The sequence below is a fragment of the Pelodiscus sinensis genome, unplaced genomic scaffold (genome assembly GCF_049634645.1).
Source record: "Pelodiscus sinensis isolate JC-2024 unplaced genomic scaffold, ASM4963464v1 ctg107, whole genome shotgun sequence".
Classification (NCBI taxonomy): domain Eukaryota; kingdom Metazoa; phylum Chordata; order Testudines; family Trionychidae; genus Pelodiscus; species Pelodiscus sinensis.
This window is the reverse complement of record NW_027465981.1, coordinates 139,496-156,915: the sequence shown is the minus strand read 5'-3', so window position 1 is coordinate 156,915 and position 17,420 is coordinate 139,496. Positions and strand designations below refer to the sequence as shown.

The 17,420-nt window shown below is 51.6% G+C and overlaps 1 protein-coding gene across 2 annotated transcripts in view; it reads right to left on the bottom strand.

Moving 5' to 3' along the window:
- LOC102455798 (dedicator of cytokinesis protein 2-like) overlaps window positions 1–17,420 on the bottom strand; it is a 336,752-nt gene that overhangs the window by 186,442 nt on the left and 132,890 nt on the right. For both annotated transcript variants that reach the window (XM_075917669.1, XM_075917670.1), the window contains exon 20: window positions 9,199–9,288. In XM_075917669.1, coding sequence (XP_075773784.1) covers window positions 9,199–9,288 — 90 coding nt within the window. The remainder of the gene's footprint in view (window positions 1–9,198; window positions 9,289–17,420) is intronic.

The window sequence follows — 17,420 nt, the reverse complement described above, 5'->3', positions numbered from 1 at the left end:
AGGAAGAGGGGTGGGAAGTTCAACTGGGAGAGGGAGTGGGAGCGGGGTGAGAAGCCTCTGCGGAGGAGTGCCGGGATGCGGTGGCAGCGGTAGGGGTAGTCAATATCTCCCCAGTGCGGGGCTCCGCACCACAGAGTGCAGCACCAGAGACCCCAGCGCTGGGGGTGATGGGAAGTGACAGAAGCTCCCGCCTGCTAGGAGCCTCCAGGGTTTCGGCAGCCACAGCCGAAGTGCTGCCAATGGCTGGACAGATGGTCGCACCCTGGGGCATCTCAGAGGCAGGGAGAAGGGAAGGCGGCGGGTCGGAAGGGGAAGGAGAGGACAGTTGATGTCCCTCCAGGACATGGTGATCCCCCTCTGAGGCAGCTGGGGTCAACCCCAAAGCCTCCACCTCCTAAGAGAGCAAGGCAAGCCCGCTGCCCGCCGCCAGGTGGTGGCCCTCGGCAGCAGCAGGGTCAGCGGCCGCCTCCTCAGCGAAGGTGGGGACGGAGGGAGCATTTTCCACGGACACTCCCCCTTTCACAGATCCCACAACTGCCGCGGTCACCTCGACTGCCCCACGGTGCTGTGAAGGATCCGGGGACTCAGAGGGAGTGACGGCTCCAGTGTCCAGCCCCACAGCTGCAGGGAGGTTGTCCTCCCCCTCAGTGGGCAAGATGGACACTGGGCACGTTTCCAGCACCTCCCCATGGCAAACTCCCAGCCCTCAGAGGAAGAGGGCTGGGCCTGAATGGGAGAAGAGCCAGGGGACAAGGGCAGCGGGAAGATGGGGGTTGGGCAGCAAGGGAAGGGAGACCTCCCCCTGAGGTAGGTCCTGCCCGAGTCCTGTCACTGACCCCGCCGCCCTCTCCTTTGCGAGCCTGGCCTTGTCGCTTTTGGCAATGGCAGCAGCACCCGCACATTTGTCTGGGCCCTGCGGAGCCCGAGCCGGACTGACAACAGTCATGGCTGGAGGAGGGGCAACCCCAGGGTCTGGACGATCAGGGCCACTGGCAATGGTGGGGCCGGTGCACTCCCAGGCTCCTCTCCGAGCCGGGCCACGGGGCAGTCCCTTCGGACATGCCCTGTCACCCGACAGAGAAAACTCGGGGCCTCCCCCATGGTGTGGTACACCCGGTACTGGGCCCCTTGATGGGACACCAGAAATGACCCTTCTAAGGCTTCTCCACCACGTCCCGCCGGCAGTAGTTGGATTTGTACCTGCCAGCAGAAGGACGGGACGTGGTGGAGGGTAAGACTCATAGACTCATAGACTTTAAGGTCAGAAGGGACCATTATGATCATCTAGTCTGACCCCCTGCACAGCGCAGGCCACAGAATCTCGCCCACCCCTCTTAGAATAATCCTCTCACCTATGTCTCAGATATTGAAGCCTTCAAATACTTTGAAGGCCCCAACATGCAGAGAGTCCTTCAGCTGTGATCTGTGCCCCATGCTACAGAGGAAGGCGAAAAACCTCCAGGGCCTCTGCCAATCTACCCTGGAGGAAAATTCCTTCCTGACCCCAAATATGGCGATCAGCTAAACCCTGAGCATGTGGGTAAGACTCACCAGCCAGACACCCAGAAAGTTCCCTATAATGAATGGTCAATTAGTTACCAAGATCATGTTATTTCATCCAACCATCCCCTTATCATAGAATCATAGAACTGGAAGAGACCTCAGAAGGTTGTCAAGTCCAGCCCTCCGCTCTAGGCAGGACCAATCCCATCTAAATCAACCCGGCCAGGGTTTTGTCAAGCCGAGACTTAAACACCTCTAGGGATGGAGACTCCACTACTTCCCTAGGTAACCCATTCCAATGCTTCACTACCCTCCTAGTAAAATAGTTTTTCCTAATATCCAATCTGGACCTCTCCCACCACAACTTGAGATCATTGCTCCTTGTTCTGCCATCTGTCACTACTGAGAACAGCCTCTCTCCATCCTCTTTGGAACCTCCCTTCAGGAAGTTGAAGGCTGCTATCAAGTCCCCCCTCACTCTTCGCTTCTGCAGACTAAACAGACCCAAGTCCCTCAGCCTCTCCTCGTAGGTCATATGCTCCAGACCCCTAATCATTTTGGTTGTCCTCCGCTGGACCCTCTCCAATGCGTCCGCATCCTTTTTGTAGTGGGGGGCCCAGAACTGGACACAGTACTCCAGATGTGGCCTCACCAAAGCCGAATAAAGGGGAATAATGACATCTCTGGATCTGCTGGCAATGCTCCTCTTAATGCATCCTAATATGCCATTAGCCTTCTTGGCTACAAGGGCACACTGTTGACTCATATCTAGCTTCTCATCCACTGTAACCCACAGGTCCTTTTCTGCAGAACTACTACTTAGGTGGTTGGTCCCCAGCCTGTAACTATGCTTGGGATTCTTCCGTCCCAAGTGCAGGACTCTACACTTGTCTTTGTTGAATCTCATGAGATTTCTAGTGGCCCAATCCTCCAATTTGTCTAAGTCACTCTGGACCCTATCTCTGCCCTTAAGCGTATCTACCTCTCCCCCTAGCTTAGTGTCATCTGCAAACTTGCTGAGGGTGCAATCTATCCCCTCATCCAGGTCATTAATAAAGATATTGAACAAAACTGGTCCTAGAACCGAACCTTGGGGTACTCCACTAGAAACCGACCGCCATCCTGACATCGAGCCATTGATCACTACCCGCTGGGCCCGGCCTTCTAGCCATCTTTCTATCCATCTTACCGTCCATTTATCCAATCCGCATTCCCTTAACTTGCTGGCAAGAATATTGTGGGAGACCGTATCAAAAGCCTTGCTAAAGTCAAGGTATATAACATCCACTGACTTTCCCATGTCCACTGAGCCAGTTACCTCATCATAGAAGCTAATCAGATTGGTCAAGCACGACTTGCCCTTTGTGAATCCATGCTGACTATTCCTGATCACTTTCCTCTCATTCAAGTGTTTCAAAATGGATTCCTTTAGGATCCCTTCCATGATTTTTCCAGGAACCGAGGTAAGACTGACCGGCCTATAGTTCCCTGGATCGTCCTTCTTCCCTTTTTTGAAGATGGGCACTACATTTGCCTTTTTCCAGTCATCTGGGATTTCTCCCGATCTCCACGACTTTTCAAAGATAATGGCCAAAGGCTCCACAATGACATTTGCCAACTCCTTCAGTACCCTTGGGTGCATTAAGTCTGGACCCATGGATTTGTGTACGTTTAGTTTTTCTAAATATTTCCTAACCTGTTCTTTACCCACCAAGGGCTTTCCATCTTCTTCCCATCTTGCGTCGCTTAGCACAGAAGTCCAGGAGCCGACCTTGTCCGTGAATACAGAGGCAAAGAAAGCATTGAGTACTTCAGCTTTCCCCACATCCTCTGTCACTAGGTTACCTCCTTCATCCATTAGGGACTGCACACCCTCTCTGATCACCTTCTTCTTGTTGACGTGCCTGTAGAAACCTTTCTTGTTATCCTTTACATCCTTAGCTAGTCGCAACTCCATTTGCGCTTTCGCCTTCCTGATAACCCCCCGGCATTCTCGAACTATACATTTAAACTCCTCCCTAGTCATTTGTCCAAGTTTCCACTTTCTGTAAGCTTCCTTTTTGTGCTTAAGTACACCAAGGATTTCCCCTGTAAGCCAATCCGGTCTCCTACCAGGTTTGCCTCTCTTGCTACGCGTCGGGATGGTTTCTTTCTGTGCCTTCAATAAGGCTTCTTTAAAATACTGCCAGCTGTCCTGGACTCCTTTCCCCTTCATGTTAACATCCCAGGGGATTCTGCCCATCAGATCTCGGAGGGAGTCAAAATCTGCTTTTTTGAAGTCCAAGGTGTGTATTTTACTACTCTCTTTCCTTCCTTTGGTCAGGATCCTGAAATCTACCATCTCATGATCACTGCTTCCCAGGTTGTCACCCACCTCTACGTCCCCTATTAGTTCCTCCCTGTTTGTGAGCAGAAGGTCAAGCTGAGCACAGCCCCTGGTCGGATCCTTCAGCACTTGTACCAAGAAGTTATCCCCAACATTCTCCAAAAACTTCCAGGATTGCCTGTGTACTGCCGTATTGGTTTCCCAACAGATGTCAGGGTGATTAAAGTCCCCCATGAGAACCAGGGCCTGCGATCTGGAAGCTTCGCTCAGTTGTCTGAAGAAAGCCTCATCTACCTCATCCACCTGGTTCAGTGGCCTGTAGCAGACACCAACCACAACATCACTGCTGTTTGCTCCTTTAAACCTGACCCATAGACTTTCAACAAGTTTTTCTCCCTCTTTATACTGGAGTTCAGAGCAATCATAGTGCTCTCTTACATATAGTGCAACTCCTCCTCCTTTTCTCCCCTGCCTATTCTTCCTGAACAATCTATACCCTTCCATGACAGCGCTCCAGTCATGCGAGTCATCCCACCAAGTCTCTGTTATCCCAATTAAATCATATTTCTTGGTCTGGGCCAGGGCCTCCAGTTCTTCCTGCTTGTTGCCCAGGCTTCTCGCATTAGTGTACAAACACTTCAGGTAACCAGTTGATTGCACTATCTTCTCCATTCGAAACTGGGGTCCTCCTTTCTCGCTCCTTGCTCTATGCATTTCTTCCCGGTATCTGACTTTCCCACTCCCCTCAGGGTTTTGGTCACCGTCCCCCGACGAACCTAGTTTAAAGCCCTAGTTAAAGGTCTTTGCAGCCCAAGGGAAGGTGACTTAGGACTGACGGAGGCCTCCCCAGGGCACAAAGGAAAGGCAGTAGGGCGGCATTGGGGAGGAAAAAACCACCCGTATGCCCAGGTCCTCCAAAGACTTGAGGGGAACGTGGATTCCCCTCTCCACCGTTTCCTGGGCAGCGGCCTTGGATGCCAGGAAGAATACCACCTTCCCGAACATCCTAGAGGCCACCACCACAGCTGCAGGCCCCACGACGCGTGCCAACGCCCGCACATAGGTCTCCACGTGGGGCGAGGCCGCCACCAGGAGACAACAGACCCTGTTCCTCCTGGTCGGGGTGGGAAAGGGGCTGCAGCCCCTGGGGATGGAATTCTGGGAGGCAGCTTGGGAGGCGGCAGGTGGCTACCTCGCGGCTACACCATCATCCCCAGAGCTGGTGGAAGGAACAGGGGAACGGGAAGGAGGGGGAGCCGCAGCCAACACAGCCGGGGAGTGAGCCCTCGCCACAGGAGGTTTTACCTTCCAGGTGGGGCTCTTTCCCCTTTTGGTCCCCCGGCCCTTCCTACACTTCAGGGGGGCCTTAATGATGACTGGAGGTGCCGCGGCAGGAGCGGTTGAGACCCCAGGGTCCTTGTCCATGTCTGCCCCCTCCACCATAGCGACACAGGGCCCGGCAGCCTCAGAGGAGTTGTTGTTTTTAGGGAGGGTTGGCAGGGGTGTCACTGTACAACCCCTTCATTGGGGTCATGGGTGGGGAGGGAAGATAAAACAAACAGTTAGGGGAGGACAAAAGCACCAGGGGAGGGAACAAGGAAGGAAAGGGAGGGGAGGGGAGGAAGGAGGTTCACTGCTCCCCCCACTAGGCTGAGGGCGACAATTCAGAAAGGGGAAAGGGAAAAGGAGTAAGGAGTGCAGCTCCAGCACAGGATGGAGAGAGCGGCTCCTCCGGCTGCACGGGGGGAAACGTGGGTAAGTTATTTTTTAAGGACCATGGGGACAAGCGAAGCTGTGTGTGTGGGAAGAGTAACTGAAAAAAGAGGGGGAAGCTCAGGCACCAAACACAAGAACGGGGGCATGGGCACACAAGAGGATGGGTGGGACAAGCAGTGGAAAGGGAAGGCAGGTCGTGAGAAGATGCCTGCTGGGGGGAGATGACTAGACACGGCTGGGGGAAGGGAACCTGTGTGCCCACAGGAGCCTGAACAGCAGGCCCACAACACCAGCTGCAGGGCCCAACAGAGCAGAGGAGGGGCGGGGAAGCAAGCAGTGGGGCAGAGAATGGAAAAAGGCCCCTACAGCAACTGGGGTTGGGAAGGAGCAGCAGCAGAATGCAGGGGCAGGGGAACCACCCCCTGCCCCCAGCACCCCACAAGACCCCCACCCAAGGGTCCTGATGCAAAGGCCCCTTAGTTTACCCCCCCAACACAGGGCAGGCTGTGGGGAGAGAGAGCCCCAAGGGCTGCCCTAAAGCAGCCCCCTTACCTCCTCTGCCTCAGGGAAAGCAGCAGCAGGAATGGTGGAGGTCAGGCCTGCCAAGGTGAAGAAAAGGGGGGGGCCAAACTAGACTCCCAAAGAGATGGGAGGGGACCTCCCTCCAACCAGAGGCAGGACAGCAGAGACTCCCCCCCCCCCCCCCCCCGCAACTAGCTGAGGTGAAGGTGGGCAAAGCTGCCTGCAAAAAGGCAGGTGGAAAAAAGGGGCCTGGCTCAGACTGTAGAGTAGCCAGGACTGGCCTGCCACAAAAGCAGCAGCCCCCCTCCACAGGCACCTCCTCCCAAAAAGGAAGAAGAGAGGAGGGGTGCAGGAGAAAGTGCAGCTCCCCAAGAGCAGGGGCTGTAGAAACCACATGGCCGGCAGGTATGCAGGGCACTGGATAAAGGGCTTTCTCTTTCCAGAGTCAACTACTGGAGCCTGCTGCAAGAAAATGAAGGCAGGAGAACACCGGGGACTAATTAACTTGATTTCTCCCTCAGGCAAGTCACCCCACATCTGAGCCAATTACGGCCAGTGGGGATGCTTTAAAAGGCCTCCCCTGGGGACGGGGGGGGGGGGGGGGGGACAAAGAGAGATGGACCAGGAGGAGGCAGGGCCGAGAAGGAGCTGTGTGAGAGCTGGTTATCAGGGACAGATGGAGATGTTTGGGGAAGTGACCCAGGGAAAAAGCTCCCCAGTCAGAAGGAAAAACAACCTTGATGGCTGCTGCTACTTTAGGGGCTGTGGGCTGGAACGCAGAGTAGTGGGCAGGCCTGGGTTCCTCCCAAACCTCTCTTCCTGATTCTGCCTGCCAGCACAGAGCCTGTCCCAAGAAGGGAGACCATGGTTTAAGGGTGACCCCCCCAATAGTCCTGGACTACCCTGGGGTGAGTATGGCTAGCGGTGGACCCTGTCTCCTGTAAAAAGAAAGGAGTTGTTTAGCACCACGGCCAGTCTGAGGCTAATATCCGCCCGTAGCACAAGACCCATGGGGCATGGCCAGAACGTCGCACAATCAGGAGTGGCCTGAGGCTGGCTGTGGCAGCTGCCGCTCCACGCGGAAGGTGCGATCGGTGCCCCCGCCTGCATGGCTGTCAATGGCTGTGATGTAATCATTGGGTTCCCCGGGCCAGCGGTGCCCTAGGTGACCGCCTAGTCTGCCTAGGCTCACGGGCCGCTCCTGCGCACAATACATAAGGAACGGAACAGATTATTATGGAGATCGTCTAATCCCTGTTGTTGGAGGCTTTTAGGAGCAGGTTAGACAAACATCTGTCATGCATGGTCTATGTATATTTAGTTCTGTTTCAGCATGGGTGGGGAGGGGCTAGATTAGTGCTTTGCAAGTGGGGTACATGCACCTCTGGGAGTACATGCAGGTCTTCTGAGGGTACATCAACGCCTCTAGATATTTGCCTTATTTTACAACAGACACCGTACGAAGTCAGTGCAAATGCAAATGTCTCACAGGCTTGTTTAGACGGCTCTAGGTACTAGTTGCTGACATGTAAGGGTAGTATTTCTATTCCAGTTGGCTTATTGATAACTCTATAGTGAGTAGGGAGGCTGTGGCACTTCAGGATTGTTATGGCTGATTATGTAAACAAGTAGCTTTTAAGTGAGAGGAAATGTGTGGTTCACAAAACACTCAGACTCCTGGGAGGGACTGAGAAGTCTGGAAGGCTGAGTGCCCCTGGACGAGGTGACCTCTTGAGGTCGCTCCAGCCCTATGCTTCCTGTCTGTAACTTACACTGCTCACTAGCCACCTCAGATGGGACCCTGACAGCCACTGCCCTGGGACGCCTACTGCTGAGCCCCTTGCTGCAGTGCTACTGGAGTCAGTAGTGACTTGGGAATAGGCACCCTCAGCTGAGTCACTTGGCCTACTGGCTCAAGCACAGGTGCCCCTAGCACTGCACTAAGGCATGGGGGAAATGCTCCCTACTGAATCTCACCACTGTGCAAGGCTCCATCCTAGTAACGCTCTGGGGCAGTGGCATATGTACTCCACAGGCAAGCTCAACCTTGCTGCTCCTGTGAGCTTGTTGTGACAATGAGGGTTAGCCAGCAGCCTGGGGACTAAGGGGTGAACTATGTCCCTTACCTAACCAGGTAGCCGGCAGCCAACAGAAATGTAGGTAGGAATGTCAAACTGGGACACAAGAATTTTGGGGGTTTTCCTTCCTTTGTCCCTGTTTCTCTCCAGTGACTGAGGGGGACAGACAACATGACTCTCTCCAAGAAAACTCTTCACCATCTGTAAGTAGGGTAAAGTTTAGATAAATCCGTTGGGTTTTATGGTTTGGGAATGGGAGTCTGATGTCTGTGCATTTAAAAATGGGTTTTCCTCTCCTTTGTAACTACGTTTTGGCCCATGGTGGAATCCCCTGTGAGTATATCAATTGGTGACACTTCCATCTAGCCATTATGCTTGTAACAGGAGTATTGTGCTGATAATAAAAGTTCTTTCTCTTTCCTTTTTATTAACCTGGTATTGGTTAATTTTTTGTGTGTCCTGGTTTTACTTGAGGGCTAAGATTTCCCAAGTGATTTTTTTTCCCCGTGGTTTCCTTATCATTATTTGAGGGGTGGCAGCAAATTTTTATCATCAAAATCTAGGTTTTTAAGATTTGGGGGGGCAGTTTTATACCAATGTCTGGAAAAAGAAGGTTTTGGGGTACTTTTGGGGGCCCCCACTTCTGCATTATTGTGCCAGAGTGGGGGGAAAAGCCTTGACAGAGCTCTACAAGGATCCCAGGCCATGGCTAGTTGGCTCCAGGTTGTTACATGATCTGATCAGGTATGGCAAATCCTGTACTAGAAATCTCAAGCATCTCTTCTCCCAGACTGATCTCTCTTGCTTTTTGAGGAATTCCTTTTGGATAGCATCAGTAGTTGCTCTGCTGGATCAGAACTGGCTGCTGAAGAAGAGCACGAAGTGGTCTGCCTCTCATTGATGTAGAGAGGAGAGAACGAGCTAATGAGCAGGTAAACAACTGAATGATTTTGGCAGTTGATAGCTCAATTGGTGGGAGCACAGAAGGATGCAGGATCAAGCCTGGCACCACCCATGCTCAGGGGTCAGCCAGAAGAAACAAGAGCTACTTACTAGTGCATCAAAGATGAGTGTATCGTAGACGTCAGTGGCTGAATTTTCCATCATAATTGAGAACAAGGCATCCAGGGTGTCCTGAAGGAACTGGGGGAGACACAAGAAGAGTAGGGGCTTGAGTGACAATTCCTGGAATGATCCCTGATCCACCCCAAATGCAACATAGGAACGGCCATGCTGGGTCAGACCAAAGATCCATCTAGCCCAGTATCCTGTCTACCGACAGTGGCCAGAACCAGATGCCCCAGAGCGGGTGGCCCGAAGACAATGATCAAGCGATTCGTCTCCTGCCATTCTTCTCCAGCCTCTGACGAACAGAGGCCAGGGACACCACTTCTATCCCTTGGCTAATAGCCTTCTATGGACCTAACCTCCATGAAATTATCTAGCTTCTCTTTAAACTCTGTTATAGTCCTAGCCTTCACAGCATCCTCTGGCAAGGAGTTCCACAGGTTGACTATGCGCTGTGTGAAGACTAACTTTCTTTTATTAGTTCTAAATCTGCTACCCATTAATTTCATTTGGTGTCTTCTAGTTCTTCTATTATGGGAACTAATAAATAACTTTTCTTTATCGGCCCTCTCCACACCACTCACGATTTTATAGACCTCTATCATATCCCCCCTCAGTCTCCTCTTTTCTAAACTGAAAAGTCCCAGTCTCTTTAGCCTCTCCTCATATGGGATCCGTTCCAAACCCCTAATCATTTTAGTTGCCCTTTTCTGAACCCTTTCCAAGGCCAAAATATCTTTTTGGAGGTGAGGAGACCACATCTGTACACAGTATTCAAGATGTGGGCGTACCATAGGTTTATACAGGGGCAGTAAGATATTCTGGGTCTTATTTTCTATCCCTGTCTTAATAATTCTTAGCATCCTATTTGCCTTTTTGACCGCCGCTGCACACTGTGTGGAAGTTTTCAGAGAACTACCCACGATAACTCCAAGATTCCTTTCCTGATTTGTCGTAGCCAAATTAGCCCCCATCATACTGTACGTATAGTTGGGGTTATTTTTCCCAATGTGCATTACTTTACACTTATCCACATTAAATTTCATTTGCCATTTTGTTGCCCAATCACTCAGTTTGGTGAGATCTTCTTGGAGTCCCTCACAGTTTGCTTCTGTCTTGACTATCCTAAACAGTTTGGTATCATCTGCAAACTTTACTACCTCACTGCTTACCCCTTTCTCCAGATCATTTATGAATAAGTTGAAAAGGATTGGTCCTAGGACTGACCCTTGGGGGACACCACTAGTTACCCCTCTCCAATCTGAAAATGTACCATTTATTCCTACCCTTTCTTTCCTGTCTTTTAACCAGTTCTCAATCCAAGAAAGGACCTTCCCTCTTATCCCATGGCCATGTAATTTACACAAGAGCCTTTGGTAAGGGACCTTGTCAAAGGCTTTCTGAAAATCCAAGTATACTATATCTACTGGATCCCCTTTGTCCGCATGTTTGTTAACCCCTTCAAAGAACTCTAATAGATTAGTAAGACAGGATTTCCCTTTACAGAAACCATGTTGACTTTTGTCCAACTAATTATGTTCTTCTACATGCGTCACAATTTTATTCTTTACTATTGTTTCGACTAATTTGCCCGGTACTGAAGTTAGACTTACCGGTCTGTAATTGCCAGGATCGCCTCTAGAGCCCTTTTTAAATATTGGTGTCACATTGGCTACCTTCCAGTCATTAGGTACGGAAGCCGATTTAAAGGATAGGTTACAAACCACAGATAATAGCTCAGCAATTTCCCATTTGAGTTCTTTTAGAACCCTTGGATGAATGCCATCCGGTCCTGGAGATTTGTTAACATTAAGTTTTTCTATTTGTTCCAAAACCTCCTCTAATGACACTTCAATCCGGGACAGTTCCTCAGATTCATCACCCACAAAGGACGGTGCAGATTTGGGAATCTCCCTAATGTCCTCAGCCGTGAAGACTGAAGCAAAGAAATCATTTAGTTTATCCGCAATGGCTTTATCGTCCTTGATTGTCACTTGAGCCCAAGGGAAAGAAAAGGAGAGACTACTTACTTGTACAGTAGCCTAATTTCTTCTTGCAATTTTGCCCATGTGGGTGTGCCTTAGGATGAGGGCAGGCCTGTGGGCTTTTCACTGCAGACCGTAAGCAGTGTCTGTGGGCCCAAGTCTACACAGGGCATCCAGGGAGGCCTGCACCACTCAATTCCTTCTCCACTGCAAAGCCAGAGATTGTGCAGCAGAGGGAGGAGAGAAGGAGGTGGAACATCCACAGGGTCTAAACCCCTCAAAGAACTCAGGTTACTGTATGGCAAGTGACCTCTCCTCCTTTGAGTACACGGCTCTGTGATGCTCCTCCAGGAGAGATACCCAAACAGTAACTAACCCAGAGGAGGATGCTGAGGCAGTAGAGCCAAGGCAGTTTGGAGGACTGCCGCATTAAACTTGTCTGCTACAGGAAGCTAGTGTAATGCTTGCCAAAGGTATGGATAGAGGACCAAGTTGTCGTCCTGCAGAGTTCAGCTATGAAAATATCTTTCAAGGGGGCTCCAGATGTGGACGGAGATCTAGTGACAGGCCCACCGATGGCTGTTAGCCAGAATGGGCAGGGTTGATGTCTCTGGCCTCTGCTTGTCACAAGCTGGAAAGAGGCGACGGGGAGGGATCACTTGATGGTTCCCTGTTCTGTTCCTTCCCTCTGGGGCACCTGGCACTGCTCAGGGCAGACAGGACACTGGGCTGGATGGGCCTTTGGTCTGACCCTGCCTGGCCGTTCTGATGTAGTGGATTGTCCTGTCACTGAGAAGATTATATTCCAGCCGTGTCACAGCACATTAAGATGCAAACCAAGATCTACTTTGTCTGTCTCCAAATGGAAATGGACTATCCCCTCATCTTCTCTGCAAAAAGTACAAATAGAATCACAGAACACTAGGACTGGCAGGGCCCTCGAGAGGTTATCGAGTCTAGTCCCCTGCCCTCACAGCAGGACCAAGCACCTTCTAGAGCATCCCTGACAGGTGTCTGTCCAACCTGCTTTTCAATATCTCCAGGGATGGAGATACCACAACCTCCCTAGGCAACTTATTTCAGTGTTTAACCACCCTGAGTTAGGAAAAACTTCCTAATGTCCAACCTAAACCTCCCTGGCTGCAGTTTAAGCCCATTGCTTCTTGTCCTGTCCTCAGAGGCCAAGGAACACATTTTCCCCGTGACACCCTTTTAGATACCTGAAAACTGCTAGCATGTCTCCTCTCAGTCTTCTCTTTTCTAAACTAAACAAGCCCAATTGCTTCAGCCTTCTCTCATAGCTCATGGTGTCTAGACCTTTAATCATTCTTCTTGCTCTTCTCTGGATCTCTCCACATTTTTCCTGAAATGGTGCCCGGACCTGGACATAATACTCCAACTGTGGCCTAATCAGCACAGAGTGGAAGAATGACGTCTCGTGTGTTGCTCACAACATTCCTGTTAATGCATCCCAGAATCATGTTGGCTTTCTTTGCAGCAGTGTCACACTAACTCGTAGTTACCTGGTGGTCTATCCCAGAACCATTTCCCACTTTGTATGCATGTAACTGATGATTCCTTCTAGGGGCGAGGGATAGCTCAGTCGTTTGGGCATTGACCTATTAACCCTAGGGTTGTGAGTTTAGTCCTTTCAGAGGCCATTTAAGGATTTGGGGCAAAAATTCATCAGGGATGATACTTGGTCCTGCTGTGAAGGCAGCAGACTGGACTTGATGACTTTCCTTCCAGATCTAGGAGATAGGCAATCTTCATTATAAAATAAAAGGTTACTTTGCATTTTGCCTGATTGAATTTCAACTTATTTACTTCAGAACAATTCACCACGGCCTGGCTACAGCACCGTGCTGAGAGTTAAATAAAATAAAAAGGCAAAACTAACAATTAACTAACAACGTTTCACAGTCAGTGAGAGGTGGAAAACTCAAATGTTTCATCCGGAGTTGCAGCAGGCCCACACCTAAGCCCTCCTGTGGGCGCACGAGAGCTGCTCTGCGCAGGCATGAGCCTTCAGACACTGCCGTACAGTCTCCAGTCCAAGAGCACATGGGTATGCACGCATCCTGCAGTGCAGCAGCCACAGGGACATCTACTCGAAGAACAGAAATGTGCCCCCTAGTCCCTGGGCAATATAGGTCCTTACAATCCGTTTTCTCCAGAATGGTGCTTACAGCCCAGAGAAAAAGCAATTGCTTTTTTAAATAAAAATAATTCCGATTTTATTTATATGGTATTTTTATATTTAAATTAAATACACTTGAACTTCTGTAATTCGGTGACCTTGGGAATTAGGCTATGCCCGATTAAGAAATATTCCAGACCATGGTTAGTCCCCATAATGAAGACTAAACAGTCTATTACTAAAGGTCGTGTATGTACAACCATTCTAGAGTACTGGACAAGTGTACCATGTCGTAGAAAGATTTAATGCACTGTATTTGAACTGTTATTGGGGATGGGGTGCAGGGTCTGGAAGGGAGGGTACAGGAGCATGCTGGTGAGGGAGTCTGGAAGGGAAGAAGGGTGCAGGGTCTGCAAGGGAGGGCACAGGAGCATGCTGGTGAGGGAGTCTGGAAGGGAAGAAGGGTGCAGGGTCTGCAAGGGAGGGTACAGGAGCATGCTGGTGAGGGAGTCTGGAAGGGAAGAAGGGTGCAGGGTCTGGAAGGGAGGGTACAGGAGCATGCTGGTGAGGGAGTCTGGAAGGGAAGAAGGGTGCAGGGTCTGCAAGGGAGGGCACAGGAGCATGCTGGTGAGGGAGTCTGGAAGGGAAGAAGGGTGCAGGGTCTGCAAGGGAGGGCACAGGAGCATGCTGGTGAGGGAGTCTGGAAGGGAAGAAGGGTGCAGGGTCTGCAAGGGAGGGCACAGGAGCATGCTGGTGAGGGAGTCTGGAAGGGAAGAAGGGTGCAGGGTCTGCAAGGGAGGGCACAGGAGCATGCTGGTGAGGGAGTCTGGAAGGGAAGAAGGGTGCAGGGTCTGGAAGGGAGGGTACAGGAGCATGCTGGTGAGGGAGTCTGGAAGGGAAGAAGGGTGCAGGGTCTGCAAGGGAGGGTACAGGAGCATGCTGGTGAGGGAGTCTGGAAGGGAAGAAGGGTGCAGGGTCTGGAAGGGAGGGTACAGGAGCATGCTGGTGAGGGAGTCTGGAAGGGAAGAAGGGTGCAGGGTCTGCAAGGGAGGGTACAGGAGCATGCTGGTGAGGGAGTCTGGAAGGGAAGAAGGGTGCAGGGTCTGCAAGGGAGGGCACAGGAGCATGCTGGTGAGGGAGTCTGGAAGGGAAGAAGGGTGCAGGGTCTGGAAGGGAGGGCACAGGAGCATGCTGGTGAGGGAGTCTGGAAGGGAAGAAGGGTGCAGGGTCTGCAAGGGAGGGTACAGGAGCATGCTGGTGAGGGAGTCTGGAAGGGAAGAAGGGTGCAGGGTCTGCAAGGGAGGGTACAGGAGCATGCTGGTGAGGGAGTCTGGAAGGGAAGAAGGGTGCAGGGTCTGCAAGGGAGGGCACAGGAGCATGCTGGTGAGGGAGTCTGGAAGGGAAGAAGGGTGCAGGGTCTGGAAGGGAGGGTACAGGAGCATGCTGGTGAGGGAGTCTGGAAGGGAAGAAGGGTGCAGGGTCTGCAAGGGAGGGTACAGGAGCATGCTGGTGAGGGAGTCTGGAAGGGAAGAAGGGTGCAGGGTCTGCAAGGGAGGGCACAGGAGCATGCTGGTGAGGGAGTCTGGAAGGGAAGAAGGGTGCAGGGTCTGGAAGGGAGGGTACAGGAGCATGCTGGTGAGGGAGTCTGGAAGGGAAGAAGGGTGCAGGGTCTGCAAGGGAGGGTACAGGAGCATGCTGGTGAGGGAGTCTGGAAGGGAAGAAGGGTGCAGGGTCTGCAAGGGAGGGCACAGGAGCATGCTGGTGAGGGAGTCTGGAAGGGAAGAAGGGTGCAGGGTCTGCAAGGGAGGGTACAGGAGCATGCTGGTGAGGGAGTCTGGAAGGGAAGAAGGGTGCAGGGTCTGCAAGGGAGGGCACAGGAGCATGCTGGTGAGGGAGTCTGGAAGGGAAGAAGGGTGCAGGGTCTGGAAGGGAGGGTACAGGAGCATGCTGGTGAGGGAGTCTGGAAGGGAAGAAGGGTGCAGGGTCTGCAAGGGAGGGCACAGGAGCATGCTGGTGAGGGAGTCTGGAAGGGAAGAAGGGTGCAGGGTCTGCAAGGGAGGGTACAGGAGCATGCTGGTGAGGGAGTTTGGAAGGGAAGAAGGGTGCAGGGTCTGGAAGGGAGGGTACAGGAGCATGCTGGTGAGGGAGTCTGGAAGGGAAGAAGGGTGCAGGGTCTTGAAGGGAGGGTACAGGAGCATGCTGGTGAGGGAGTCTGGAAGGGAAGAAGGGTGCAGGGTCTGCAAGGGAGGGCACAGGAGCATGCTGGTGAGGGAGTCTGGAAGGGAAGAAGGGTGCAGGGTCTGCAAGGGAGGGTACAGGAGCATGCTGGTGAGGGAGTCTGGAAGGGAAGAAGGGTGCAGGGTCTTGAAGGGAGGGTACAGGAGCATGCTGGTGAGGGAGTCTGGAAGGGAAGAAGGGTGCAGGATCTGGCGCTTACCTGATGCCCTACTCCCAGGGGCACCAGTGTCTCCGCATTTCCTCCACTGCTCCCACTGGCCACGATTCAAAGCCAATGAGAGTGGCGGGGGAAAAGCCTCCAGGCAGGTGCTTTGCTGTGCGGTCATTCCCCCAGCCTGAGGGGAAGAGGGTGACAGTGCACAGAGCCACTTCCTCCTCCCGCTGCCAGGCAGACCCCTCCACCAACCAGCCTGCAAGGGCCAGGGCACCTGACAGGGAGCATCTGAACCACGGTACTCCCAGATCAGACACCCCAGATTAGTGAGATTCAAGTCTACAAGTTCATTTTTTAACATTTCAAATGGAATTTTAAATTGACAACCTAGATTAGGGCCTAAGTCTATTCTAATATAGTAAAATCATTTCAATTAAACACGAGAGAGACTATTCAGCAGGACATGTTTGCTCTCCCATTTTAAAACGTAAGTCAGCACACTGAAGGGATGGAAGTGACTCACGAAAAGCTCAAGCTAGACTTTGCTGAAGGGCTACTCTAGCTTTTGAGAGCAGTAACCTCTCCTGCAAGTGGAGAGAATCTTTTTCTGTTTATTCACTAGTCATAGACTCATAGGCTACGTCTAGATTGGCATGATTTTCCGGAAATGCTTTTAACGGAAAAGTTTTCCGTTAAAAGCATTTTCGGAAAAGAGCGTCTAGATTAGCAGGACGCTTTTCCTCAAAAGCACTTTTTGCGGAAAAGCGTCCGTGGCCAATCTAGACGCGCTTTTCCGCAAAAAAGTCCCGATGGCCATTTTTGGGGCTTTTTTGCGGAAAACAAAGCTGAGCTGTCTACACTGGCCCTTTTGCGCAAAAGTTTTGTGCAAGATGACTTTTGCCTGAACGGGAGCAGCATAGTATTTCCGCAAAAACACTGACAATCTTACATGAGATCGTCAGTGCTTTTGTGGAAATTCAAGCGGCCAGTGTAGACAGCTGGCAAGTTTTTCCAGAAAAGTGGCTGGTTTTCCAGAAAAACTGGCCAGTCTAGACACAGCCATAGAGCTAGAAGAGACCTCAGGAGGAAATCAAATCCAGCCCCCTGCCCAAAGGAGGACCAATCCCAACTAAATCATCCCAGCCAGGGCTTTGTCAAGCCGAGACTTAAACACCTCTAGGGACAGAGATTCCACCACCTCCCTAGGGAACCCATCCCAGCGCTTCCCCACCTTCCTAGGGAAATAATTTTTCCTAATATCCAACCTGGACCTCTCCCACCACAACTTGAGCCCATTGCTCCTTGTTCTGCCATCCGTCACCACTGAGAACAGTCTCTCTCCATCCTCTTTGGAACCCCCCTAAAGGGAGTTGCAGGCTGCTCTCAAATCCTCCCTCACTCTTCGCTTCTGCAGACTAAACAAACCCAAATCCCTCAGCCTCTCCTCGTAGGTCATGCTCTCCAGTCCCCTCAGCATTTTGGTCACCCTCTGCTGGACCCTTTCCAATGCGTCCACATCCTTTCTGTAGTGGGGGTGGCCCAGAACTGGACACACTACTCCAGATGTGGCCTCACCAGAGCCGAATAAAGGGGAATAATCACTTCTCTAGATCTGCTGGCAATGCTCCTCCTAATGCACCCTAATATGCTATTAGTCTTGTTGGTTACAAGGGCACACTGTTGACTTATA